Source organism: Manacus vitellinus, unplaced genomic scaffold, assembly GCF_001715985.3.
Source record: "Manacus vitellinus isolate BGI_N305 unplaced genomic scaffold, ASM171598v3 scaffold_6_pilon, whole genome shotgun sequence".
Classification (NCBI taxonomy): Eukaryota; Metazoa; Chordata; class Aves; order Passeriformes; family Pipridae; genus Manacus; species Manacus vitellinus.
The window spans coordinates 5697688-5725386 of record NW_021940750.1 but is presented as its reverse complement, the minus strand read 5'-3'; the positions used below and the strand labels follow the sequence as shown (position 1 = coordinate 5725386).

The 27699-nt window shown below is 39.8% G+C and overlaps 1 protein-coding gene across 1 annotated transcript; it reads left to right on the top strand.

Moving 5' to 3' along the window:
* Positions 1 to 5932: 5932 nt before the first annotated feature.
* Positions 5933 to 25760, top strand: LOC103760129 (cytosolic phospholipase A2 epsilon). The gene is made up of 19 exons (XM_018082107.1): positions 5933 to 5971; positions 7125 to 7286; positions 10291 to 10422; positions 11520 to 11560; positions 11967 to 12009; positions 12685 to 12748; positions 13319 to 13479; positions 13740 to 13832; positions 14344 to 14381; positions 15022 to 15157; positions 16655 to 16791; positions 17267 to 17489; positions 18922 to 19036; positions 19558 to 19695; positions 22233 to 22340; positions 23222 to 23413; positions 23798 to 23964; positions 25143 to 25329; positions 25552 to 25760. Exons 1-19 carry the CDS (start codon positions 5933 to 5935, stop codon positions 25758 to 25760), a joined length of 2385 nt encoding a protein of 794 aa, XP_017937596.1.
* Positions 25761 to 27699: the final 1939 nt, after the last annotated feature.

The window sequence follows — 27699 nt, the reverse complement described above, 5'->3', positions numbered from 1 at the left end:
GCTGGCCCACTCTCCCAAGAGATCTGTGGTTCATGAGGTCTGTGGCTTAGAGATCCGGCTCTTGAGTCAAAAGTAGTGTTTACATTTAATTGTCATACCCCAAATTATTGGCTCCTGGAAGCCACTAAGAGATCTTACTTTGATACCTTTCATCTCAGTTTGCACTGAACAGGAATCCAGATACTCTTTTTCAGTGTCACAGGAAAACACTGTGCCCAGTTTCAAGATGTTATTCTTTGGGGGGGTCTATATAATTATATTGCTAATTAAATAGTTACAGACATTTATTTTTTTCTCTTCTTTCCTTGCACGGGCAGCAGAAATGCCTACTTCGGAAAAACTGATCCTTTTCAGGCTGGGGCGAAAAGCCCTTTTATGCATATTAAATAGGTTAGCTCTTATACCAAGACAACCTCCCCCTAGTATTTATTCCAAATATAGTGGAATACTTATCATTAATAGCTATATGGCTGCCTCTATCTCTGGCTTTAAAACTGAGAAAGTTTCATGGTGGTCACAAATCTTCATAAATGTACCCACCATTTCTGCAAAATCAGCCTGGAGGAAGCTGTCCAACAGGGCTAGTTTGCAGCACCAGCAACACTGGGAGCCAGTGCCAGCATCAGCCGCAAAAGTCACAAGCTGAGGTGCCTGGGCTCTTCATATTCCTGCACCCCCATTGCAGTGCACAGGGACACAAGAACAGCTGTGCTGGATCAGTCCAAGGTCTCTCCTGCCCTGTGTTTGAGGGTGGTGAAAGGCAGGTGCCTGGGGCACTTGAGAGTGAAGGGAATGTATACAGGGCACTCTGTATGGTGTGCTCCCACAGCCTTTTATCACTTCAGAGTTAGTTACTTCCCAGGTGAAATACAATTTTTCTGTGTGAATGCAGCAACACCTCTAGTCTACTCTCGAACCTACACAGACTCTATGCATCAGCAACAGTCTTTGTCCAGCCTCTGGTTTCCATCTCACAAAAACCTTTGCTGCAATTCAAAGCCTCACCTGTGTAGTGGCAAAAATCTGTTTTGCCTTCAGTTCTGAAAGGCCTTGAATTTGTTCTGTCATCCAGTGACTTCCCACGTCAGCTAATGTAATGGAGATTGACTTTCAGAAGGTTTCCCACAGGTAGGGATGGACTGGTTGTTGCAAAACTCTTGTTTTCCAAAGGCTTGTCCACCAGACAAGATCACTGGAAGAGGGTATAGCTTTCATTTTCAAGTCTTCCCTCCCAGTTTCTTCAAGCTAACTTTATGCAGGGCTCTACATTTCCACAGTTTAACCACGGCACAGTTACTTCCTGGAGAGACTTCTCAGCTGGCCAAGTACCACTGCATTTCACCCCCTGTGTGGTGCTAAAAGCAAGAACTAGACCCTAATCCAAATCCCAGCTGTGCTGTGTAAATTCCCCAGAGCAGATCTTGTTTTCAGCATGGCTGTCCAGACCTGCCTTGTGCACAGTCCCATTTGAGCACACCCCGCACTCACTGATCTCAGAGATTGCCACTGCAGTCACAGCAGGGCATGGGCGGTCTCGCACAGCTGGCAAATCTGGTTTTTCATGGCCCTTTTCTTGGTGGCAGTACTCACTGATCTTCCAGAAGGGAAAATAAATAACTTCTACACAGCAAATTTATACATATGGGAGAGAAATCTGTTTTTTTCTGGGCTACAAATAAAATATAATGTTAACCGCTTCTACATACATGTATTTCACAAAAATATTCCATTCAGGAGACAAAAAATGTCTTTATAAATAGTAGCTTGTCCTGCTTGGTATTTAGCAAAGTCCGAGACTGCAGAAAGCTTTTCACAAAATGGCCTATGGTTACTTTTGTTGGTTTGTTGGTGGTTTTTTCTCTTTAATATGACAAGCTAATCTCAATCAGCATTCTCATTAGATAAAGCCTTAGGCTTTTCTTTAGCTATAGTTTTAAATCTGGGCCTGTTGCTATGCAATTTAATAACAAACTCCCAATGCTATACTGCCTATTGGTTTTAAAAGTTGGAAGGCAACTTGTAACACCAACCTGTGTAACACCATCATAATAACAAAATCCCTTTCAGTGCCATGCTCTCCAAAGGAAACTATTGTGTGAGACAAGGATTGATTGAAGACATGCTTGCAAAGTGCTGTGTATACTTCTTTACCTTTATCTCTGACTGTAGCAATGGCATGAGGGGGCAGTAGCAGCATTTGTGCAAAGAGGGCAGACATGGATAGTGCCAACAGGCAGATGCCTGGGTTGGCCAGTGCTAATGGCGTGCTTGCTTTAGGGTGAAATTGCTTCCCATGGTCACTGATGCTTGCTGTGGTTAAGAGTCATTCTGGGACATGGTCCTTTGAAAAAGAGCATTGATGTCTTTTCAGGGGGTCTCACGTAAGTTCCTGATGTCACTGGCTGCTCAGACAGGCTGCTTTTGCCTTAACAGAGAGAAATCCTAAAAGCAGACCAGGACAAATGCTGGGCAAGAGGAATATGAACAAGAACAGAGAACTCATTATGTGGATAACTACCAACTTGCAAAAAGGCCTGTAAATAAGGGTTTCTTAACTGGTTAAGAAACTGAAACAGGTATAAGAACTGCTGCTAATCACAAGAAGATCCTCCCTGTTATGTCATATCATGATGCAGGCCTTTTCTTACTGTAATCATAAGCTGATTAGATCAAGATAAGAACTAATTACATAACTACTGAAGTACCTGTTGAAATGGAGTCCTGGTCTTGACTGAGATTTATAATAAAGTCGTAACCACAGTTACTAATATGAGCAATAAATAAAGGGATAATCTCAGTGAATATTATGTGAATTAGTTTCACAGCTGCAGTTCTTAACAGCCTCTATTTCTTTCTATTCAGTCTTCTTTTTGGTTTCATTTACTCATGCTAACCAAGTCTTCTCACTCTCTTCTTCCATTCATTGCTACTTACAATATGCTACATACAAAAACCTAGTTTCCCTCAGGTTACCCATTTTGTGTTCTCTAATCTAAAAGATTATTTCTATTTTTTTCCCTTTCTCAAGCCTTTGATGGCCACAATGGAGTGTAGTGTATAGAGTGTAGTGTATATTGTATTGTATGCAATTTTATGGTACTGTATTCATAATAAGTAGCGTGGAGACAAAACCCCTCCTCTGTGCCGTGATAGCAGCATAAGCTTCCACTAAAAAGTACAATGCTGTGCATAATCAAAGAATCATTACTGTTCTATTTGTTTAGGGTTCTTGGTCAGGGTACCTCCTTACAGCTGTGGAAATAATTACATCTCTACTGCTAGATATCAATGGATTGTATGTAGGTATACATGCATCTTCTTGCAGCCATGTGGACTTCTGTGTGTAAGAACAGAAAGCTGATCTGGTGGTTAAAGGTATTATGTGTGATGTTCCCCCATGACTTCCTTTAGATTCTTGGTGTAACCTTGAAGACAATGAGTTTCTCAAAACCTTAGTTCCTCATTTCCAATGCAGGGACTTCAGTAAGGGTACTAGGAGGTTGACCCGATTACCAGCTGAGATACTGATAAAAGAAGTAAAGAACCTTAGGTAAATGTTTGGCTCATCTCTGTCTCAAAGGCAAAGGTGAGAGCAGTTACTGTGCTCTCTAATACTCTACCAGTGCAGGTGGCATTGAAGTTCTTATCCTTCATTGAACAAGTATAAACTTTAAAGCCTTTTGTGATGGTATTACATGTTTCTAGTAGACTTCATTATTCTCTTGTTTAGTGGAGGCTTCTAGTTAGCAAGTGATTGAAACAGCTTTCAGAATGTTTTATAATATTTTAAAATATCAAACCCTGTTTTAAAACAGGTTTGAAAAGAGTGGAGACAAAAGAAATGAACGAAGGGTGGAAGCTTGGGTGGAGAAGAGAGACTGGAATGAGTAGGTGATGATGGCAGAAATGTGAAACCACACAGTGCTTTGAGAGGACACAGGTCCATGTGGTGATTCAAGATCCTTCACTCCTCCTCTGTCATTTGGCTTGCAGAGTTAAAAAGCAGTAGCAGACTCCAATCAGGGAATGACTTTCTAGTTTGCACTCAGAAAACAGACAACTATGATGAAGCATGTGCTTTGATTCCTGAGTAGGATTTCCATATTTACAAATTTCCTTGGGCTGACTTGTGTAAGACCTTTTCACCATTTAAGAAATTGAGCTGACCATTGCCTTTTTCCATGCTTACAGTCTCCCACATCTTCTTTGAAATTATTGTACCTTGGAATTTTTGATCATCCTTGATAAGGACCATATTTTATTCTAATCCTGATTACTGTTGCACAATTGTGTGTTGAGTTTAAGATCAAAAGAGATTTTGCTTGACATTAAACACTAACCACAAATTGAATATCAGCAGATCTGTGTTGACAGTACTGTTAGTTGTTATTTGGACATTCAAAGAATTAATAAATCACATGAAGATTGATAACAGGTATTTAATTATTGCAGCAACTGTTTCAGGATTTTTTGAGGTGTTCCTTTGATGGGGAAAAGGTGCAACTTCTTATCTTCATTATTTTAAGGTGAAAAATACATTTAAATGCATTTTTGTTCATTGGATCCCAACAGATTTTCTTATACACCTCAAAATCTCTCCTGGTTGTTCTGGTTTCCTCAAGACAGTTCAGCCAGTTATGCATTACCCAGTGTGACTGATATCTGTAATTAGTGATTAGTTGCTGAGTTGGTGTTTAAACGTGGATCATCAGGTTGCGGGACTTTATTCAGTCCTTCATCCTCTCTAAATACAATACACCCATAGCCAACCTGAGAAGATAGTCTAGTCTTTAGCAAGGCTGTTCACCCTTAATAAGAGGGAAAACAGAGATCTACGCCACAGCTCTATCTAGATAGAAGAGTATAAGTCTCAAGTGTAGTGCTTCTTTGATACTCTGACAATATCGAAAACCTTTCTTCTTAATTGGGAGTCATAGCTAGTATGTACAACAAAGAGATATCCCAGACCATAAATGAACAAATTCTCTAAAACACACATACATCATTAGTGCATAACTGACAGATAGCCTGCTTCTCAGGCACCATCTGAAGAAGTAACTATGCAAAGTTAATATTATCTTTTTAAAATGTTAAAAATCAATAGAAGAATTGTAGAAAATATTGTGTGGGAGAGAGCTAAAGAAAATATTTTAATACCTCCTTTACCAATAAATTGTTACCAATGGGTATATTGCATTTTAAGATTGAAATAATAAGTCTAAAAATATCCTAATATTACACACAAGAATTAGAGACATCTGCATTTGCAATGTTAAAGCAATTTCTTACCTCCTATGGACATCAAATGCATGCTGAAAAACTGGAAGATGTTTCTTGTTTGGACAGTATCAGAAGACTTGAAAGATAAATCATACATAACCTGATTGCACAAATTGCTTTAAGCAACACCTATTTATTGCAACATGGTTTATACCACAAGTTTAAAGAAAATGTGGAATGAGAGCCAAGAGACTGGTAGAGAAAGAATAATATAATTACTGATAAGGCACTGTCTTTCTGTGGGTCATGTGGGAATATTAATAACAGGAATTATTTTTTATTTTTTTTAATCATCAGATGTTCCGAGCAGATTACAAAAGAGGAAAGGATAGTTATCACTGTTTTGTTGGTGGGGAAATGCAGATAGAGAAGCAATATAAGTGGAAGCAATTACCCCAAGTGACTTAGCAGTCTGGAGCAGAGCTGGGACTGCAGCAAACGTGTCATGAGACTTCTCCAGCAGGTTATCCAATTGGTCATGCTTCCTCTCAGTATGTATCCCACAGTACCACACTGCCTGTTATACCCAATCTGACCTGTTTCTGTGAATACACAACAAGTTCTTAGAGCTGGAGGCATTAGAAACAGCTGCAGTTGTCCGGCAGACAAAAGATATGTCCATTGTCTACGAAGGACAGCAGATTTGCTCAAAATGGGTGTGCTGGGAAGGCTGACTAACAGGGTAGAGCGAGTGAGTCCCATCATTCTTCACTGTATTGTCAGGGTCTCTGTTACCACAGGTTCATGAGGCATCAGCTCTTTTATGCTCTTAGGAGCAGATGCCCTGCACTGCTCCTTGCTAAAAACCCCTTCTTAGCAGTAACAGAGAGAATCCTAACCACTAACAAATATTCTACATACACCAGGCTAATACACAAAAGAAAAGTTAGTTGCACCCAGCCTACCTCTCCCTCAAAAGCTCTGGCAACCCACAAGAGGCAACTCATCAACACCCTGTGGCAGTGCCCAGCATGTAGAGCAATCTGGTCGAGTGAAAGTTGTCCCTGACCAGGGCAGGGGGTTGGAACTAGATGAGCTTTAAAATCCCTTCCAACCCAGGCCATTCTACGATTCTGCGATAGTTGTGCTTGTCCAGTCAGGAGGCTACTTGCCCCAGCTTGTCTGGGAGTGGTTCCTGGGAGCCCACTTCAAAGCAATCCCCATGTATTATGAAGATTTAATGTCGTGTTTGTAGCTACCTGTGCAACTTTCTGTTACATTACCACCTTCCTCAGAAATTAGAATTTTCTCCACTATCAAGGCTCAGAGTTTAAATCAGCAATATGAAAGTGCACTGGTATTTTTATGTACTTTTTGATGGTGAAGGGTTGTGATCACATGTTGGGTAAGACAGTCAGCTCAATACATGGGCTGGGTTACAACTGTGTGGGGGCAGCAGACCAGATAGGGAAGATTCTTTGTACCCAGACCCTCTTGAACTCTTCTGTTTCCCTCTCAAAAGTAAAGAAAAAAGTCAGACTCTTGTCTAAATGCTCAAAAAGTTAAATAAGTATTTTACCCTTTAAATAGGTTCTCTTAAAATGTAGGCCTTTTTCTTTTCTATCACAGAAACCTCTTGATTTGCAACCCACAGTGGATATACCAGTAATGTGTTTGTTAAGTAGCTATGTGTACGTTTTTCTTACCAGTTGTCTCTATTGCAGTAGTTTCTCTGCATTTCCATAATGACAAGAGTTCCTACCTGCAGGAGGGAACAAATCGAGTAAATGCTATTGAATAAGCAGCTGTCAGAAAACTAATAGAAGCAGTATCTCCTTTTTGCAGCGTACTATATATACAGTGCTATAAGGCTGTGCTTTAAGATATTTGTAGTAATTTGTTAGTTACAATATATCTTTTCCAATACAGTTAGTCAGACTGATTGCTATGTAAGCCTGACCTTGCCCACTGCTTCCCCTGAGACTGTCCGGACCAAAACCGTCATGAACTGCAAAGATCCAGTGTGGAATGAAACATTTTGCTTCAGGATCCAGAGCCAAGTAAAAGTAAGATGCTGAGTGCATTTGTTTTTCTTTGGGGCAGAGATGTCATTCAGTGATAAATATGTAGGGTAAAATAAAAATAAATACATGTGAGGGACTACAAGGATATAGGTAAGGAGATTTGGAGTAGACTGCAGCAGTAAAATCCAATTTGATTTTCCGATATGTAAAAAAATAACCACAATATTTCACAACCATTCATACAATGTTCTATACTTTTAATTTTTCTTCTTTTTTTTCCCATTTTTTTTAACCACTGCTTTTCAAGAGTAAAAGTGAAAATTTTAGAGTAAATTCAGTAACGTAAAACACAAACGAACTTGGCAGAGGAAGCATCACAGGGCTGTACTTTTTTACTATTCCTTTGTAATGACTTGCAATAAAAAAGTTACAAAATAAATAGTTGAAGTTTGTAAAAGAAAACTAGCTGAACTTTTATTATGATGATAAATGTTAAAGCTTTAGAAGATTTGCAAGTCCTATTGTCTACTCCCTCAGAAGGACAGCCTCAACATCAGGGTCTAGCAATTCACAAAGATCAGTGGTAGGCCAAGTAAACCAAGCTTACTTCATATCTGGACCAATCCATCTCTGTTTAACAGCCTACACTGTTCATTTCCCAGTACTGGTGGTAGATCAGGACTCTCTCAAGTGCCAAATCAGCAGGCCAGTCCCCTGGCTCTCTCGAACATTGATAAACTCCTCCAAAAGAGTATTCAGAATAGCTCGAACTGTTGCTACATTCCAGTGAACAATCCCTCTTGCCTATAACTGCAGAAGTTGCCCATGATACATGTTCTCAGGCTTGCTTTCACAGAGGTTGGATGGTACTGGTCCTGTTTGGTATAGCTGTTCATCTGTACACAGCCAGTGCTTTCCCTGCCGACCTAAAAAAATTCCAACTCCTTTCAAAATTCTGATGAGACACAATTTCACAGTGTGCTGCAGGTTTATCAGGAAGGCGAAAGGCAAGGGAAAAACATTGCATGGGAACAAACACCCACTGATCTGTTGCTCTTGCACCACAGCACCTGCTCATGCTGACAGGTTTTTCAAAACTGCATTACCACACAGAGGAGTTAGAAAAGTATCTTAGTCACAGGAAGCTGCTTGAACTAGTCCTTTAGGTAGTAGCATTTGGGAAGACCTTACATTTACTTTACAGTAAGTTTGCAGCAGGAGATAAGACATCTGACATTAGACCCGGTAATTTTCAGTGTGTGGCAACAGCAGCATGGTGGTGGTGGTGGCTGTGGCTTCAGTGTAGGGTGCACAAGATGTGTCCTGAGCATTTGGGATAGCCAGAGCACTCTGGCACATCCGTCACTGCTGTCTCACTGCTGTCTGGGCTCAGCAGACTAAGTTAAGGGTCTTGCAGGTTTCTCTGTATACACTGCAATTGCTCTGCTTGTTACCCTCTGAGCAGAACCAGAGTCTGCTAATCTGGTTATTTTTTCCTTTCCTGTAATGTGTTTTGTTGAGGTATTCAACTTCCCAAATCACGGTAGCCAGAGCTCAGTAAAACTACATAATACACTACCACTGTGGAAGAGAAAAACTGGTTTGTGTATGTTCTGCTGGTTCTCAGCAGGAACAGCGGTGTTTACCGAAGGGCATCTGTTTTGATGAATGTCTGACAGTCAGCTAGAAAGGGCTTCTGAGGCTTCTGCTGTGCGCATGATGCTCCAGGAGGATAACCCTTTCCAGAGTTTGTGGCACACAGCCCTGCCAGCTGGCTCTGCTCATTGCCTGGCTCCCAACGATGCCCTGTCAGGAGCAGATAGAAACAGTCAACTGCCCAGACCCCCCTGGCTGCTTCCCACAGAGCATCGCAGTGGTGCAGAGGGAGATCCCCCTTAGCCATCCAGCACCCTACGCATGTCCCTCCTGGCTAGCTGGGAGTAACTGAGGGACTCAAATCAGTTGGTCATTAAGAAAATAAGTCAGTCATTTTAGTCAAGTACGGATTGTCTATCGCAATATCACAACTATGAAAACTGATCTGCTCCTTAGTGCAAGCCTGTCTTCTACTAGCTGTAAAGTATTGCTTCAAAGCATAATCCCTCAATCACTTATTTAGATTTTGGTGTGGACCTTTCTGTGATACTTATGAACTTCTAAAGTAACAGAGTTCACATACTCACTCTTTTTTGTCTATGTTTGTGTATAAGATCATGTGTCTACCTTTGTGTCTTTAATAAGCATCAAACCTCTTAGCAAGTTTCAGTTAAATCTGGTGCACAAATAAAAATCTGAGATAAGCACTCCCTGTAATTTATATGAAAATGAGCTGCTGAATATATTGAGAGAGGTCTCAATTATTGCCCCACTGGGAAAACAGCAGTTAATGTTCATTTGCTCAGTGCTCTGGGAGGAACTCCTGAGCCAGCCCATGTCCAGATACCAACTAGGCACAGGGGTGGTTGTTACCCTCTCCTGTCCATCCAAAGAGGCAGATGACAGTGGGGGGAGAGGAGGAGATTCATAAAGTGGGATTTGGGTAATTTAACAAAAATATATCAGTTTCTGTAGATTCCATGATAATTATCTGCATGCGATCTGTTTAATAATTTAGAGGATAAAATTATGCAATTATGCAGTAGTCAGACGGTACATCCTTAAGAAATTTTAATTGCTGCTTATATCCATGGATTTTTTTGTTCCACCCATAGCAATAAAGTCTTGACTGCTGGCTGGTTTCCTACAATTTAGGGTAAAGTGGTGACCTCAGACCAAATTAGAGGCCAAACATGTTTTTCAATATGGAAGCTTAATATTCAGTGATTCTGCTAGCCTTTGTCATTTAAATTACTCTGCAGGGGAAATCAGCAACAAACCCAACTCTGTCTTAAGTTCAGAATATTTTTCTTTGTGTGGATGTAAAAGTTGCACGTGATCTCTCACTTTTCCCCATCCTTTCTCTGTCTTCCCTAACATGCTGAGCACATCACCTTATGCCTCTGTAAAGTCTCAAATTAAGATCCTAATTCTGTGCCTCTATTTGCAGAATATTCTTGAGATGAAAGTCTATGATGAAAATGCAGCCACTAAAGATGACCTCCTCTTCACTGTTCTCTTTGATATTGCTAAAATCCAACTTGGAGAAACTGTTCGCTTGACTTTTCAGCTGAATCCAAAGGTGAGGGATAAAACTGCCTTGGTCACAGGAAGGAAATACATTTTTTGATATTACCTTCTAAGATATTTTGAAGCAATTGTAGGTGGGAGGGTTTATTTCCTATTGGTTTGCACTTCATACATCCTGAAAGTACCTTCTGAACCTTACTCAGCAAAGTAGACAAAGTTTGCCTCCTTACCTTGAACATAATCCTGAAGGCTTTTACTAGCTCCTCAAGCCTCTTAAGCAGCTTTTTTTTTGACACCACAGTTCCCTCTTCCCTCCTCTTTCTTGACTCCGTTGCTCAAATAGGTTTCGTTGGAAATACAAAACTTCATCACCTTCAACAAAATTCCTCTGTTAGAATTTCTTTTCCTTGTACCAGCACTTGTGAGTTTGGTCATATTCTGGCACAGATGTATTCACTTAAACTGATACCCTGCCCTGTAATTCTTTTGTATATACCTGAATATAACACAGATATCCATACTGAGGTGCTAAAATCTGTTGATGGCCAATTGCTCAAACTATCTCATTATTTCAGTGTGCCTGAACACATATGTGATGACTTTAACATGGGATACGGGTATTCCATTTAGATATGACTATAGATTTGCTGTTTCACTGACTTTTCTTATAGGGTATGTATGGGTATTCAGCTCTACAGTGATTTCAGAAGGCTGTCTACCTTAACTTGTCTGGTGACTGGCACTCCCATTGTCCGTGTTATAGGAGTTCTTTTGATCAGAAGAATTAAGAATACCCTCTTCTATACAACAGTATCAGTCTTTTGATAACATTACATAGAAAAAACCCAAGGCTTTATACATTTTTAAGCCAACAGTATTGCAGGTTTAGGACTGTCTGCCATTTTATTGTACCTCACCACCAAATGGAAAAGAGCAGTTGGCCTGGGGATTGATGGTTAACACAGGAGGGAGAACACTTTTCAAAATCACTTTAACTCGATTGCTTTCACTCATCTTAGTATACCCTAGAGCTGCAGGAAAGTTTGATTTGATTGAAGAACTGTTTCAAGAGCCAGAATAATCATTAACAACCAGCTAGTGAGAACGAAAATTTAATTCAGATGCTTATAATAAATTGATCTTTTACAGACACAGGAGACGCTAGAGGTTGAGTTTACATTGGAGAGCATGTGAGTAAAATCCATATGGAACCAAAAACCTGTCCTTTGCAAGCAGTCAAACACATGTTAACATTTAGTATAATATAGTTTAAAATGCTTAGCATCACAGTAACAGCTGGTATTGATCAAGTTAGTTGCATATTGGCTAAAACTCCGTGTTCCTTATCTACCAAGAATCATCCTGGTTATTAATTTATCCCATTATTTTCTGGAAGAGGGAGAATGGTAATGAGAAGTTCAGTCACTTAAAAATAAGGAATACACATTTCAGATGTCTCCCAAAATTAAAAAACAGTGACATGTTTGAGACTATGCTGGCCAAGAAAAACTTTAAGGAATGTATTATTCTTTGGTGTTCATGTAAGGATGTATTTAGGTCATATTAGTTCTAATTGCATTCTTTTTTCTCTTTCAGTCCAGTCCCTCCTGAAAAGCTTGTCACTAATGGTGTATTAGTGGTAATTTTAAACTATTGCTTTTCTATCTTTGTTTTCATAATAGTGATGGGATGTGGTGAATCTGGCCGGTGTCCCAACACCTCTCTGCAGGCAAGGCTGAAGGGGAGGGAGATGGGGGTCAGACAGGCATCCATCCTGTTGTGCTGCTCCCTGTGGGAGGATATATTAGGAAGGAATGTACACAGTCATTTGTGATACCGAGAGATCTGTTCACCACCACCAGCTGATATCAAGCCTCTTTACGAAGCCTGAAATGCTCTTTCAGTGACTTACTGCCTCTGTTATTCCTTCTGGGGACTTCCTTTGTGACTCCCTCATGGCCATCCTGTTTACCCAGCTTCCATAGGATGATATGGAAGTTGCTTCCTCAGCTACCCCTAACTCACTATTTAAAGGAGGCCTCAGCACATTCCTATTCCCTCTCCTGTTATTTTCCCTCTCTTCCCGTCCTTGGGATGGTGCTTGGATGAACAAAGCACCACAACAATTTTTCGTTCAGCTGAAACTTGATGCATTTTCAGAGTGCCAAAGTCTTTCTCTTATCAGCCTAACAAACACAGGGTGAAGTTTTCCAGACTCCAGGGAGCCAGGTGACCAAAGGCAGGTAGCAGTGAAGTGGGTCAGAGATGGCATGTTTTCTATACTTAATTATCTCATTGTTCATCCCTGCTACAGGCTCGTGAAATTTCCTGCTTGCAAGTCCTGGTGGACAACAGATGGACGAAGAAAGAAACTTCAGGTTAGACTTCAAACTAGAAACAAAAAACTGAAAAATTATCTTTTGTTGTTGTTGTTGTTATTTTCTTATCCAGTAATTTTCCTACTTTGTTCTTAAAATGGAGCACAAGAACTGGATGAACTGTCTGTAGACAGGTTCACAGATACAACAATTACAGCATGTCTGTGCTAACTAATTATAAAAACTGGACTTTGAAATTAAAGGGAATGATTAGAGAGATAATGGATCATAGAGGTGCTGTAAAATAGCAGTAAATATATATTTCTATCTCAAGTTACATTTTGCCCAATTCCCTGTATGTCTCAGTTTTTAACAGTTACTGCTGGTTTATAAACTCTTTCATGTTTTATCTTTTGTTTTTATTTGTTTGTCTGTTTTCTTCTCCTCCTTCTTCTTGCAATGTTCCTTTGATGGATAAATAGTTTGGAGGCTTTTAAGCATTGTTGAAGGGTATACATATATATATATGTATACATATAAAATGACAACTTCTGAATGACCATTTAAAGTTTCGTTTCTAGGATCATAGTCATTAATTTCCCTGTATGCTTTTCATGATTTTTTTTTTAGAAAAAGAGTTCTTGTTTTCAGTGAAGGGATCCTACGAAGAGACCCAGATGCTATCTCTGGGCTCTTTCTGGCAACCCATGAAGCCCCTGGACTTCCATTACATTAAGTACAACCTGTCAGAGCTGCGCATGGCTTTGGCAGAGAAGCCTCCTTTCTACTCGGTATGTGATCATTAGCTTGAGTAAGCACAGTAAATTCATGGTTTTCTACACTCAACCGAGGCAAATGGAAAGATGTATTTTTAATTAAGAGCCATGTTTCATGAAATTCACGTCTGGAAGAGCACTGTAACCCCTAAGACATCTAAATATTAGATACTAACTTGAAAACTGAATGAGGAACTCATATAAAAAGTTGGAGACAGTACATTTTTTATGGTGTGTACGTTAAATATTTTTCTACATCATGATTTATTTTTCAGTGTACTTCAGGTGAGAAGAAAAAAGACTGCCAAGCGTCCCTCACTATTCCTCTGGATTCACTTCCTTTCAATGAAAAAGTGGCAGTAGCAAAGGTGATTGATATCCACTTCTTAGAATAAATGTGAAGTTATGGACCAAAGATTAATAGGTGTGAGTTAATTAGATCAGTGTGAAGTAGGGGTCTAGATACATAGCTACAAGTGCCCTTAGATTCCTAACAGAGAGGGTTATGGACCTGTACATTTTCATAAGAACCAAGTAGAACCAAAAATCCCAGCCAAATATTTGACAGAGGGATTTCTGTGACTAGCTGGGGGACTAATGCAGATCAGAGCAAGTGCAAATGGTGATGCAGAATGGAACACATTGGCAGAGCTGGTGTTGGTTTCTACTGTAGATTGCTCTTTTTATCTTTAGTATAAAGCAATATAAATAAAATGGAGTGGATTTGGAGGAGTCTTAAAAATTAGATGGATTTTCTGATTGTTATGGCTTTGTGGCTCAACACGGCTTTAGAAAAAGGGAAGGGCTTCAGAGTTGACTGAAAGGAAAGAACATAAAATAACGTCCAGTGCTTATATTGTGGTTTTGCTTTTTTCCTAGGATGAGACAATCAATTTACATATGAAATCAAATGACTGGTAAGAAATTCTGCCTTTGGGTTTTGTGGTTGTGAAAAAAAGATATTGCACAGTTTTTTGCCTTATTACCTCTTTCTCTAAGGGAGAAAGCATTCAGTCAATGATTATTTTTACCTACTTACCCCAAGTTCATTACCCATGTCCAGAAGGTGGTTAACTGTGCTGGGTGAATTTTCCTGTTATGCTACTGTAGAGAAGTTCAGTTTGGTTGGGGAGAATGTTTTCTACCTGCAAAATCTGTAGAGTTATGAGTTTAGAAAAACATGTTTATACTTCACTTTCCTTACTTGTAAAAAATCCAGAGTATTTGTATTTATAAAATCCGGAGTTCCCGAGGCAACAAATTCTAAATATCCCATTGTTTACAGTATCCATATATGAGTTGCAGTATTTATGTTAGATACTTCTTGAAAATCAGTGTAGTAAGAAAGAACACTTGTTGCTTTCTGTAAGATTTTGCTACTTTTTACACTTTCTCAGCCTTGTCTCTACCTTATTTATACTATCTGTGATATCTTTTGTTGGGCCACAGTAGCAGCTTTTCTAAGCCTAATAATACAGTCATGACTTGTAAGCATGGGTACAGACATTAATTTTTAGTGATCATGCACACCCTATTCAACTCTGGACTTTGTTTGAGGTCACGAAACTTAGATGTTCGTTTGGAGTTTGATCTGTGTAAGGAAGAGAAAAATTTCCTACAGAAAAGGAAGAAGTTTGTGGCTTCTGCTCTGAAAAAAACACTTCATTTAGAGCAAGACCTTCAAGATCATGAGGTATGGGGAGGACCATAGGGATTGTAACATGCTGTGTAACAGGAATGTGTTATTCTTGTAGCCATTCACATATTATTCCTTAACTATCCCTGATACATTCACTGCCCACATTACATTCACATAAGGCATTGAGAAATGTTTAAATGAAGCAATGTGAGAGCCAGGGTAGTATCAAACCCTCTTAGTACATATTTATCCAGAAAATAGAATGCCATAAAACAGCATTTTTTGGCTTTTTCTTTTGCTTTATTTATTTTTCATCTGTGAATTATAGACCTGAATAGTCCTACTCTTTTAGCTGACCATTCAGTCACGAAGGCTGCATAATGTATTTTATATTATTGGATTTTTGGAGGGAGAAAATCTGTCAGTTAAAGTGATGCATAACACTGGCTGATGAGGCTTCTTATCACAGACTCTCTTCTCTGGTGATCATCATCTCAGCTGTAGTTCCTCAAACAACACAAGACACTGAACACAACATTTTTCTCTGATCTGCTTGTCTGAGTCACTGTTTGTATTATTTCGGCCCATGCTGGCATGGGGATGGTTGGAGCTTCAGGGTGGGAACAAGATCTGTGAGCAGGAACTTCAGAAATAAAGAAATTTTCATTTTGAGACTGCTTTTCTTTCATCTGTGTTTTTCCCTTTGTCCAGGACAGGTAGACTAAAGACATGTTAGGCAATGCATGACAGCGTCACTTTGGACACCATAGATGATGCCCCTGCGCACAAACTGATCATATTGTTTCTCACTGGCACACTAATTTCAGTGGAAAAAACCAGCTTCCTAAGTATAAGAATTTTTTAGGGGGAAGTAGTTCTAACTACTAATTCCAGATTTTCCAGCAAGTGAATATTTCCTTATAGTCAGATAAACCCAAATCAGAATTCTTTGCTTTGACCTGAAATGTTTGATTTGAATCAGGAAACAGTTGAGCATTTCTTTGATGCAATTGCCTGGAAATGTGTGTAGGAAATGTCAATTGGCTCATTTTCTCTCAGTGGGTTCCTTGGAGGAATTTGTCTTCCTGTTACACAATTGAGATTTCCATGCAATTAGGCTTCATCACTGTAATTATATACTCTAGGTACTTTATAGGAAATGTAATCTAGCCGTTATATTTTACTTACAAGAGAGGATGAGCTCTGCTTGTTCTCAAAATACAGCTCTCATGTGATGATATTTTGCTAAGGAAAATTCAGTCTAATATTGAGATGCCTGGAAACCATAAGTTTTGAGCTGTTTTGATAAGCCAGCATGCAAAAATTTAGAATAAAAAATTATTGATTTTAATCAAAATCCTCAAAATCAGCTATTTACATTTTTTTTTTCTGTGCAAAATACCCAATTTTCATCTTTTTACCTCCGACTTGAGGAAATGGTGAACTGTTGGAATTTCTTGTGGGACATAAAGGTTACAATTTACTCAGCTCTGATCACATGTGCTGGTAAAAAAGGTGTTGCTTACCACTGCTGTGTTGATGTTTAAACAGGTACCAGTTGTAGCAGTCATGACAACAGGAGGTGGCGCCCGGGCATTGACATCTCTGCTAGGCAACCTGTTGGGTCTTCAAAAGCTGGGTCTCTTGGATGCTATTTCATACATCACTGGGTCATCTGGTTCCACATGGTAAGGAGATCCTGAACATAGACATCATTCATCACTTCTGTAGCCTGCTGTGTAAGTTATTTATCCTCTTCATTTTGGTAAAGAAGGTTTACTGGTTCAATCTCAAGCTTTTTTCATTGCTGCATTAGGAGCACATTGCCTGAGCCAGTGTAGGCACTGCTTCCAGGTAACAACAATTTCCTTGACTTTTTATTTCAGCTCTAGGATCTTTCCTGCTGAGTCACTCTGGTGCAAATCACAGCCTTGTGCATAAACCTTGATAGCAAGGAGGGGTTTTTTGCAAGTCCTCAGGTTTCACCAGTGATTTGGGAGAGTCCTCTAACTCAAAAAATCTTTTCTCTTCAATAATAAACTGAGCCCAAAAGGTGTTTTTAATGAACCTCAGCAATTTCATTTGATGTGGACCTTAAATCTAAGTCTAAAAAGTGGAATGGGTTGCAAGCATATGACAATGTACTTCCTTTCTTTTCTGCAGGACTTTGTCACATTTGTATCAGAGCACTGCGTGGTCACATAAGGATCTATCCAGACCGATTGGTGAAGTCCGCAGACATATGACCAAATGCAAGCTAAGCTGTTTTTCCCTGGAAAGCTTGAAATACTATGCCAAGGAGCTAAAACTGCGGAAGCAAGAGGGTTACCAGATCTCTAGTGTTGATTTCTGGGGGCTTCTTCTGGAAAAAGCATTAAGTGATGAGGTAGCGTTTTCCCTAACAGCTACTGAATACTGTTGTATAGAATATGAAGCTCCAGGGACAGCTGTTAGCCTGAGAGCATGCCAGCATTATCCAGCAGATGATTTCTGTGGAATAACAAAGGGGTTTCAGAATTGTTGAGGTTGGAAAAGACCTCTGAGAACATCAAGTCCAACTGTTATCCTGTCACTGTCACGTTCACTGCTCAACTGTGTCCCCAGGTGGGACATGTACATACGTTTTGAACACTTTCACAGATGGTAATTCCATCACTTCCCTGGGGAACCTGTTCCAGCCTTCCAGTGAAGAAATTTTTCCTAATATCCAATCTAAACCTTTCTCAGCAAAACTTAGAGTCCATTTCCTTTTGTCTTATCACTTGTTACTTAGAAGAAGAAACCAATCTCCAGTTGTCTACAGCCTCATTTCAGGCAGTCGCAGAGAGTGATAAGGTCTCCTCTGAGCCCCCTTTTCTCCAGGCTAAACAAGCCCCCACTCCCTCAGCCACTCCTCATAAGACTTTTTATCTAGACCCTTCATGATCTTTATTGCCCATCTCTGGACGTGCGCCAGCACCTCAGTGTCTTTCTTGTAGTGAGAGACCCAAAACTAAGCATAGTACTCGAGGTGCAGCCTCACAAGTGCTGAGTACAGGGGGACAATCACTGCCCTGGTCCTGCTGGCCACACTATTTCTGATACAGGCCAGAATGCCATTGGCCTTCTTTGCCACCTGGGCACACTGCTGGCTTGTGTTCAGCCAGCTGTCAAACAGCACCCCCAGGTCCTTTTCTGATGGGCAGCTTTCCAGCCACTCTTCCCCCAGCCTGTAGGGCTGCATGGGGTTGCTGTAACCCAGTTGCAGGACCTGGCCCTTCACCTTGTTGAATCTCATACAATTGACCTTGGACCCCTGATCCAGCCTGTCCAGATCCCACTCTAGAGCCTTCCTACCCTCCAGCTGATCAACACTCCCAACCAACTTAGTGTCATCTGTAAACTTGCTGAGAGTTTTTTCTCCACATATCTCTTAACGCATAATTAGCAGCTGAGAGGGTATTTTGTAGGGCAGAAAACCTGTGTCTCCTTCTACAAGTAGGAGTATCTGAGCACCTAAATGCAGAGTTCTTACTTGGTTTCTTTTCCTCTGTTCCTCCTTGTGAAAACTTAAATATCCATGTAAAATGGAAGAAGAACAGGAAGAACAGGAGACCATTTTTTCAAAAAGTGTCCTACAGCTCTACCTGTAACTAAATAAGCTGATGTGGATGTGTAAATGTTTAGATCACTCCTTGGTTAAAAAATGTTTGGACACAAAATGAGTATAGAGGATAAGGAAATTAAGAGGGAAACAGATATTTATTTTACTGTAATCTTGCAAGCCCATAGACATGAAAGTCCCTTGATTTTGCCCTTTGTCTCTCATCAATTTACAGAAAAATAACCACAAACTCTCAGATGAGCGACAGGCATTGAATCAGGGTCAAAATCCCCTACCTATCTACATGATCCTCAATATCAAGGAAGACTACAGCCTTTCAGAGTTCAAAGGTGATGGCAAACCTGGGCTCGTTCGGTGTTTAAATGATCTACATTATCGGTTACTGCATGTGCCACAACCTCTTGTACTGCTGAACCATAGCTTTTATAAACAGTTTCTTTTCCTCCTTAACTTCTTTTTCAATTTCTAAACTTTGTGTCTAGGCTCTGGGAGGAATTAATCTTCTAGCGGACATGAGAAATCTTGGGGAGGTGTTTAAGGACAGCCAAGGTACTTACAAACCTTAGCTCCACATGTGGGGTAACAGGCTGACCCCTTTTGGTATAAACTTCACTTATGTTCTTTGTGGAGAGGGTCATTGGAAAGTTCTGAATGAACAAGATTGGGAAAGATTACTGAGTGAGCAGCTGAAACCTGTTGAATGATACTTCCTAGCCCTAAGGAGGGCCGGGCTGTGGTTGCCTTGACAATAGGGTTTGTCCTGCAGCTGCTTTTTTACCATTTCAGAGCCCTTCCTGCAGGGAAGTAGGGATAGGAATGAGATTTTAAAGCTTGTTTCATGTCTCTGCAGAATGGGTGGAGTTCACTCCTTATGAGGTCGGGTTCTTAAAATATGGTGCCTTCATTCGTGCAGAGGATTTTGGCAGTGAGTTCTTCATGGGTCGCCTTATGAAGAAGCTCCCAGAATCCCGCATTTGTTTCATGAAAGGTGATGTGCTCCATTGCAAAAGTTTGAATTGCATAAAAATGTCCTTTATTTTTAAAATAATGCAAACCCTGCAATATTGCAACCAGCGCCCGGCATCGTGCAGGACTGAAACCAATTGTACAGCATGTTGTTCTCACCTCTGACTGAATTCCTTAAACACTGGAGATGAGCTAAAAAATACTTAGAGAAAATTTCAAATCACATTGTTCACTGTTGCTTTTGTCTTGAACAGTGACCATCACGCCCTGAAGCTTCAGGGCTGCTTGAAAAGGTTAGGCTCATTTTGAACCAGTCAGCAGCAGAGTTCCACAAAAAACCTTTGTATTTTGAAACTGTAATCTTAAAATCAATTTTGGCTATGAATGGCATGATCTTATAACAAAAATCAAGATTGTTACTGAGTTTATTATAAAATATGGCAATTTTTAGTAGTTTTCTGAACTGTTACTGATATTTTTTCAAGTTTAATAGTAGTCTAAATTCTTTGCAATTTTGCTATCATGATAAATCAGTGAGTTTTATTATTCCTATTTCAGTAAAGTAGATAGCATCCAGCAATGTATGAAAAACAGCTTTGCGGCTTTTAGGGAATTCTTTTAATTTTAGCTAATACTGGAAATCTCTACTGCCCCCCTTTGTACATTCGTTCTCTGGGGTGCAGTTGTCTGTAGACAAGTCTGTCTACTCTTAAACCCTTTAACAACAGATATTTTACATGTAAATAAGCACATCACCCAACAGAACAGCAAAGATACTGGCAAGAAATGGTTTACTTTTAAAATGAAAAATCCATGCAATCAGCAACACCAGGTAGTATTCCTTATTTGGTGTTCATCCATTGCAGTTTCTCAATAACAGTGGGGTAGTGTATTCATACCTGAGGTGTCCAGATAGCAAGCACACACAACACATCCAACCTGGGCAGAGCTTTCTTCTCAACCTTAGCACCTGAGGCAGGTGACCCCATAGCCACAGGTGTATCTTTATAAAGGATAAGGTGGAGAGTTAAAGCAATGTTGCCATCTAGAGATACCACATGCAGTGCCCTCTTGGGTTATGGATAAAATGTACTACTAGTGATAGCATGATTGTTTAAGGATAAAAGCAAGGTGTCATTTGCAGAAAGAGAAAAGACCTTTCATAAGAACAGTGGCTAGATCTGGAAAGACTGGATGAGCTTATGGGGATACAGGACCCTCAGGTTTCAAGAAGAATGCTTGGTGTATATGAGAGCTTGTCTGCTCTTTTCAACTCTGCCAGCCTAGTAAAAGATACTGTCTCTCTCCACAGTTCTTACTTCAGCAAATATAAGTACCAAGAAAATTCAGTGCAAGAGATTAGGGCAACATTGCTACATAATTATAACCAAATTCTGGAGAGATAGCAATGTTTGAAAGACATTAAAATGCAGAAATAGTGTCCCAGGACTGAGGGAGCCAGAAGAGTTATGGAGTGAAAAGACACCAAGAGAAGACAGGAGAAACCAGAGGAGTTGCCTTCTCACAGCAGGGCTGAACAGAAGCTTCTCAAGCTGCAGAGAGGAGGTTGTCTTGACAGAAACTAGCCAGTAATTATATGCAAATGAACTCTGGTTGCCACCTCTAAGTGTATAGCCAGAGAGCCCTAATGTGATTTCTTAATTTTGCATTTTTAACTTTTCTTATGTCAGTCCTAGTCTTACAAGGACTTCCTAGAAGCACACCCTTGGCTTCCTGTCCCACTTCATGAACAAACAAGGTTTAAAAGGGAATTTTATATCTGTTACTAATTCATGGAATGAATATTATTGTATTGTACAACTCAAATTATTGCATCCTTTGCAATGTATGGCTTTTGCAAAGCTTTCACTGCTGGAGATTTTTCAAGGCAAAGCGCAGCACTGCCTCCTTCCTCTCAGGGCCTGTGGCAGAGTTGTGGAGGAAGAAATACTTTCCAAGATTCAAGAGACTTTTGGAGATTTCTGCACTGTGGAGATATTTTTATATGTTTTTTAAGTGGGAGAGAAAAAGTGGAAGAAGCACTATGGGGATGAGAATAACGAGGAGAGGAAGAGAAATCTCATTCACAAGAGAAATCTTACAAGGGACAATGAAGATGTCTTTTATTAAAGACAATCCCAAATTGTGCTCTAACCATTTGACTGTTGGCAGTCCAGGAGCAGCTTCCAAACTTTAACTGAGTATCCACTTGTGTATGACATACTTTGTAGACCAGACACTTATTTTATAGGAAATGATGTGGGTTTTCTCTCTGATGACAATTGCTTATAGGATGGAAAATGTTAGTTTTTATGTGGCAATGAATTATAGTGGCTAAAGGCCTTGCACAGTGTTTTAAACTATTTAGAATCCTCTTTGAGGACAGAATGCTAGTTGCTGAAAAGAACTTCATACAGATTTTGGTGATAATTTGAAAACCTTGAGGCTTTCCAATACCCCTTGCAAAGCTGAGAGGTTATTTTTTTTTTTTTTGGGGGGGAGGATATTTCCCATTAAAATGTTTCTGAAGAAGTTTCCCTGTTCTCTACCATTGCACAGGTCTATGGAGCAATGTCTTTTCCTACAATCTTTTGGATGCCTTGCATTCATCAGATCCTACAGAAAGACGCTCACTGAGGTGTACCCAACACAGGGTTGTTGATGTTGGTTAGTAACATTTCTGTTTTATCTCATAAATTCCAAGATTTCATGTTGCCAGCTACATCTAACTAGGTTTACCCTCTGAATTCTTTCATAGCAATATTATTTCCATTAGTCTCCTTTGAACTGAATTTATGCAAATATGAAACTATTGAAGTTTATAAACAGTCTTTGCCAGGGGCCCTTCAGTGAACCTTCACGTTCTAACAAACATCCCAGTGCTGTGTTCTCTGCCTCAGCAGATGGCGCTGTTATGTTGTTGTTGAAGACTTTGATATAGCAATTATGTGAAGCTCCATTCCAATTTTCTTTGATCTTGTTGTAAACCTGTGTTTTCCTTAGAGGTGTTGACTGTCCTTTTGTCCAGATGTGGTTAGTGAGTTTGGTTTACAGACTTTTCATCAGTTTCTCCAGGGAAGTGTTGCAGAATCCTGAGCTCAATAAATACCTGTGATAGAAAGGCCCTCTTTCCCAATCTGATAAGGTGCCATTTAGCACAACCCTTTTTCTATGCTCTTTTCTGGATGTCTAAGTTTCCTGACACTTTTTTGCAAAGTCAGTTTGTATCAATTTTGAAAGAAATGGGTCCAGATTCTCAGCCTACCCTGAGCTTCACGCAGGGAATCAGCTCATGGGTTCTGTCAAACAGTAGATCACTTTTTCCAGCTTTAGCAAGTTTGTTGCCATTTTGACTCTGTTTTTCATGGAATATGCTTTACTGAAGATTGATTTCCTTCTTGTTCCTACTTTACATTTATTTAATTGTATGTTGCCGTGTCTTATTAGGATCTTCTTTTCTCTAGCAAGTATTAAATGCCTTCTGATATTTTAAGTGTTGCAAAGAACTGTATCAAAACAACAATTTGTTCATCTTCTCTACCCTTCAGAAGATGAACCCTCTCCACCAGATGGGAGTCATGAGTTGGAGACTTACTTAGTGACCCCTGAATGTGGCATCATGGGCATTATTCGGCGGCTGCTGACAGAGCGGGTGATTTTTTCAAAGTTCTACAACTTCCTGAAGGGGTTCCAAGTGCACAATGCATACCTTCAAAGCAAAAACTTCTGTATGTGGAAAGGTAAACACCCCTGAATTTATTTATTACCTTCTTAAATGGTTGGTGTCTTCATCAGGGAAGGCAGAGGATGAACATTTGAAAACAAATATTTCAAGATAACTATTTAAATTTCATCCAGCTAAATCAGCTTCAGGAATTCCCTTGATTCCAGGAAATTACTGCTCATCGGAGTGAAAGAAGAGCAACAAGAGAATTGAAAGAGCCTTGTCTTTTTACCTTGAACAGGTCTCTCTTTTCTGTGTCAAGTTTGAGCTTCTGTAGTGTGCCAGGATCTTGGAAAGAAAATGTAGTGGGGAGTCAAGAGTAATTTTTCCTCCCTTATTAGTCAAACAACAGAGATATTACTTCAGTGAATCGCTCATTGTAAAAAATATTTCCTTTTAGATACTGTACTAGAGCATTTCCCCAACCAGCTGACAGAAACAGCAGAGTTCATGTGCCTGGCAGACACGGCAGGATACATCGATATTAGCTATCCACCACTCATGAGGTCGGAGAGGAAAGTGGATGTTGTCCTGCACTTAAACTATTCTTCTGGATCACAGACATTGGTGCGATGACCACTCTATTTTTTTTTATAATGACTGCTGCCTTTTAGTCCTCTTAGCCCTCCTTATGTTCTGAGAATTCAGAATAATTTACGTAGAATAAACTGATGGGAGAGAAGGATTCTTGGTCTGCAGATTCCATTATGCAGATGCTTAGGTGTCTCAAGTGGTGCTGGTAAAACATGGAAAATCTCCTAAAGAGAACAGAAGTGGTATCAGTTCTTCTAAATATTTCATTTGAATTAACCCTCTAATAGCTAAATGCTATCTCCTAAATGTGTGTGCTCCTGTGATCTTGATATGTCTATCAAGACAAAACTTCACATGGAGTGCTTATCTGGTACTAGTACCACCACTGATTAACTCATTTTGGTTGTCTTGTGATATTCATCTGAAGTTATCCACATACAGTATAATTAGAAGTAATTTGTCCAGTTGTCTTTAGAACAGTAACTGATTTTTTTGTTGTTATTCTAAATTATGGGAAAGAATTGTCCTTTGACACCATATCTGCTGTTTCAAATACCAGCTAATAATCTGGTATATAATTCCTGTTACTAAATATGGATAAGACAGAAGTTCTTGAAGATTAAAATTTTCATACATGCCAACCAGACTCAGAAACAAGAATCCTATTTTCAAAAATTACTGCAAGATTAACATTTAGATGGTATTTGTTCCCAGATCACTCTTTGCTTACATCACTTTTCAGAACTATCCTAAGGCATCTAAGACAGAGGCTTTTAAATATTTTTATACTGAGTCAAAAAAGTGTTTGTGTTTCTCTGAATCTGCGTTTAAAACCCATGCTATTTCAGATTCCTGTCCGTTCTACTCATTTTAGGATTTTCTCCAAGAGAGGTGTGTTTCTGTGTCCTAAGCTTCTAGGCCACCCTTCCCACAGCCTTGAACATCTTACCTATGTTGTAGGTTAAGGCTGTTGAGGAGGGTGAGGTAGAACAACCATCAGGAGTGCAAGCTGGAGGCTGAGCCTTGAACTGTTGTTCTGTTAATAACTGGTACTTAATATCTCACGTAAGAGACAAGGACAGAAGAAATAATGACAGCAAACCCTGCTTCTATATCTTTTTGAAAATCTTTTGATGGATGCATTGTGCACTAGGAAAAGTGGTGGGGTGTGGCAGAATTTCTGACCTTTTCTTTTTTTTTTCTGAATTCAGCCTTTGGAAGAAGCCTCCAAGTACTTCCAAAAACAGGGAATCCCATTTCCCAAAATCCATATGAGTGAAGAAGAAAAGAAAAATCTAAAGGAGTGCTACATCTTTGAAGACACAGAGACCCCAGAGGCACCGACAGTGGTGTTTTTCCCACTGGTGAATGACTCTTTCAGAAAATACAAAGAGCCAGGTAAGCAAATGGGACAGAGGTGGTCCTCCCACCACCTGCCTGCCCTTTGGCTGTGTTGGGATGGGGCACATGGTCTAGTGTGGTCTCCTCCCTCCCCTGCTGTCCTTCCCATGGGAGAGAAATGCAATTGTCAAGGCAGCGAAGAGTAACTTGTGCTCCACCTGGAAAGTGGGAGGTGGGCCCAAATCTCTACCCCACTGACAACCTTTCTTTATTTGTTAGGTGTGGAGCGCAGCCCTGCTGAGATGGCACAGGGCAACGTCGATGTTTCTACCATTTTTTCCCCATACTGCTTAAACAGCTTTACCTACACAGGGGAGGACTTTGACAAGCTGATAGAACTGACCAGCTACAATATTCGGAACAACCAACACCTGATCCTTCAGGCTTTGAATTCCGCCATAGAGCAGAAACGACAGCGCAAAAAATAAACACTCTCCTGAGTTCCACAAAAATATCTGCATGATTTTTTTTCTTCTTGCAAAAGAATCAAGACCTGTCTGTGAATGAGCACAATAAACTTTGGAAACTTACAGACTTGTGGTTTCTCTCTACCACATGGCAATCCTAGATAAACCAAACAAAACAATGATTAGGCTTGTGCTTTATTTATCTTGGATTTCACTGCTGGTGAACTTTTTTTCCATGCATATATGTGTATATGCAGTAAATTAAAGATTAGGAAATATAGGGTTTATTGGCAACTTTTTAAATGCATGAATCTGGGACAGCAGTACAAATTCTTTCAAAATTCGCTACACTGCCAGAAGTTATGTGCAAAGTGAAAACAAATTAGCTACAGATATTTAATTTATTACAAATCTAGCGCAACAGAAAAATACATAATACATTTGGACAATTTCAAAGAACATGAAAACTATATTTTCCATAGTGTCAGTAAGAAATTTTGTTAGAAATAATGTGCAAGCTAAACATAATGTGAGATTTCAGATTTTCTATACTTCTAAATGTAGAAGCTTTATTATATCAGCAGTATTTAGTTTTTGAAAATCTCTTGGAATTACTGTTTCAAACTGTACTGTGAGTCAGGATCAGCTCTTCTAGTGCAGGCGTAAGTGCCTAATCCAGGGTTCTGCTTTTCACTGAATAGTCGTGGTATTTAGAAGATTCAGCCCAGTATCCACATCCCATTAATTTCAAGAGTTTTTGTAGTATTTCTTGTTATTATGGGATGGGATGCTGTGAGAATTAAAACATCAAAAACTGAGAGACAGATTTTGTGGTCAGAAGGCAAGTTAAATGCTTTACACTGATATCCATGGGTAATTCATGGGTAATGACATTGTCAATCCCTGACTGTCTACAAGCAACACAGGATCTGTGCAACTACTATAAATAACACAAGGTAATTTGTTGAAACGGCTTATTTTTTAAGTGAAAACCAAAATAATTATTTGCTTTATGAAGGATTTTAGTAACAAAAATGCTATGTAAACCTGTTTCATTAGAACAGATACTAACCTAATAAAAAAAAGAATTTCATGCTGCAGTCAGCCCTTAATTACTTAAAATTTAAATGAAATGCAGCAACTTGTCTGTGCTGAAGTAACATGTAATGGCAAACACAGAGCTATGAATATCTTGTATCTTAACCAAAATAGAAAGTAAATTTTTTATTCAAAAAGGCTGAAAATTTCTCTTCCCTCTTGCTGTCCTAATCTGTCTCTCTTCCTTCAAGCATTCCTTTATGCCGTGTCTTCCTCTAGCCTTTGTTGACTTTAGTCTCACCTCTGATGACCTCAGACCCTTGGGTGTGCTGTGTCCTTACCCCAGCTGATTTTCCAGGCCCTCACACCTCTGTCCAATTTGCAGTCCTGGTTCAAACCTCTAGTGTGCTGAAATGGCTGTTTACTTGCTCGTGCTCATCAAGGGCTCCCCACTTTGTGATCTCTGTTGCTGAGTCATCTGGTCCCTCTGGGCATCGCCTCTCCTCTGTCCCAGCTCTAACTCCCTTCCAGGCTTCCGTGAGTATCATTATGACAAACCCATTTGGTGTGACACATGTGTTTGTTACTTCTCTCAGCAGCCCATCTTGGAGCTGAGGTTTCGGGCATCCTAAAGGTCTGCAAATGAAGTTCCTGCCCTGAACATCCAAGTCCTTTGATGACATCAAATTTCAAGAAGCCTGCTTCTCTCTTCCCATCTCTGCATTTAACTATACCCTTTTGCTTCCCTTGATGTCTTCTGTTAAACCAGCAACAGCTAGTTTAAAAGAGGGAGGTCCCATTTATTCCCAGTGTGCCACTGCTGCACCTGCCAGTGCCTAAGTCTGTCCCACCTCCCAGCAGTTTGACTAGGCCCACATGATAGCTCCTAGTGATGCTCACAGTGTGGGAAAAGCTCTTAGAC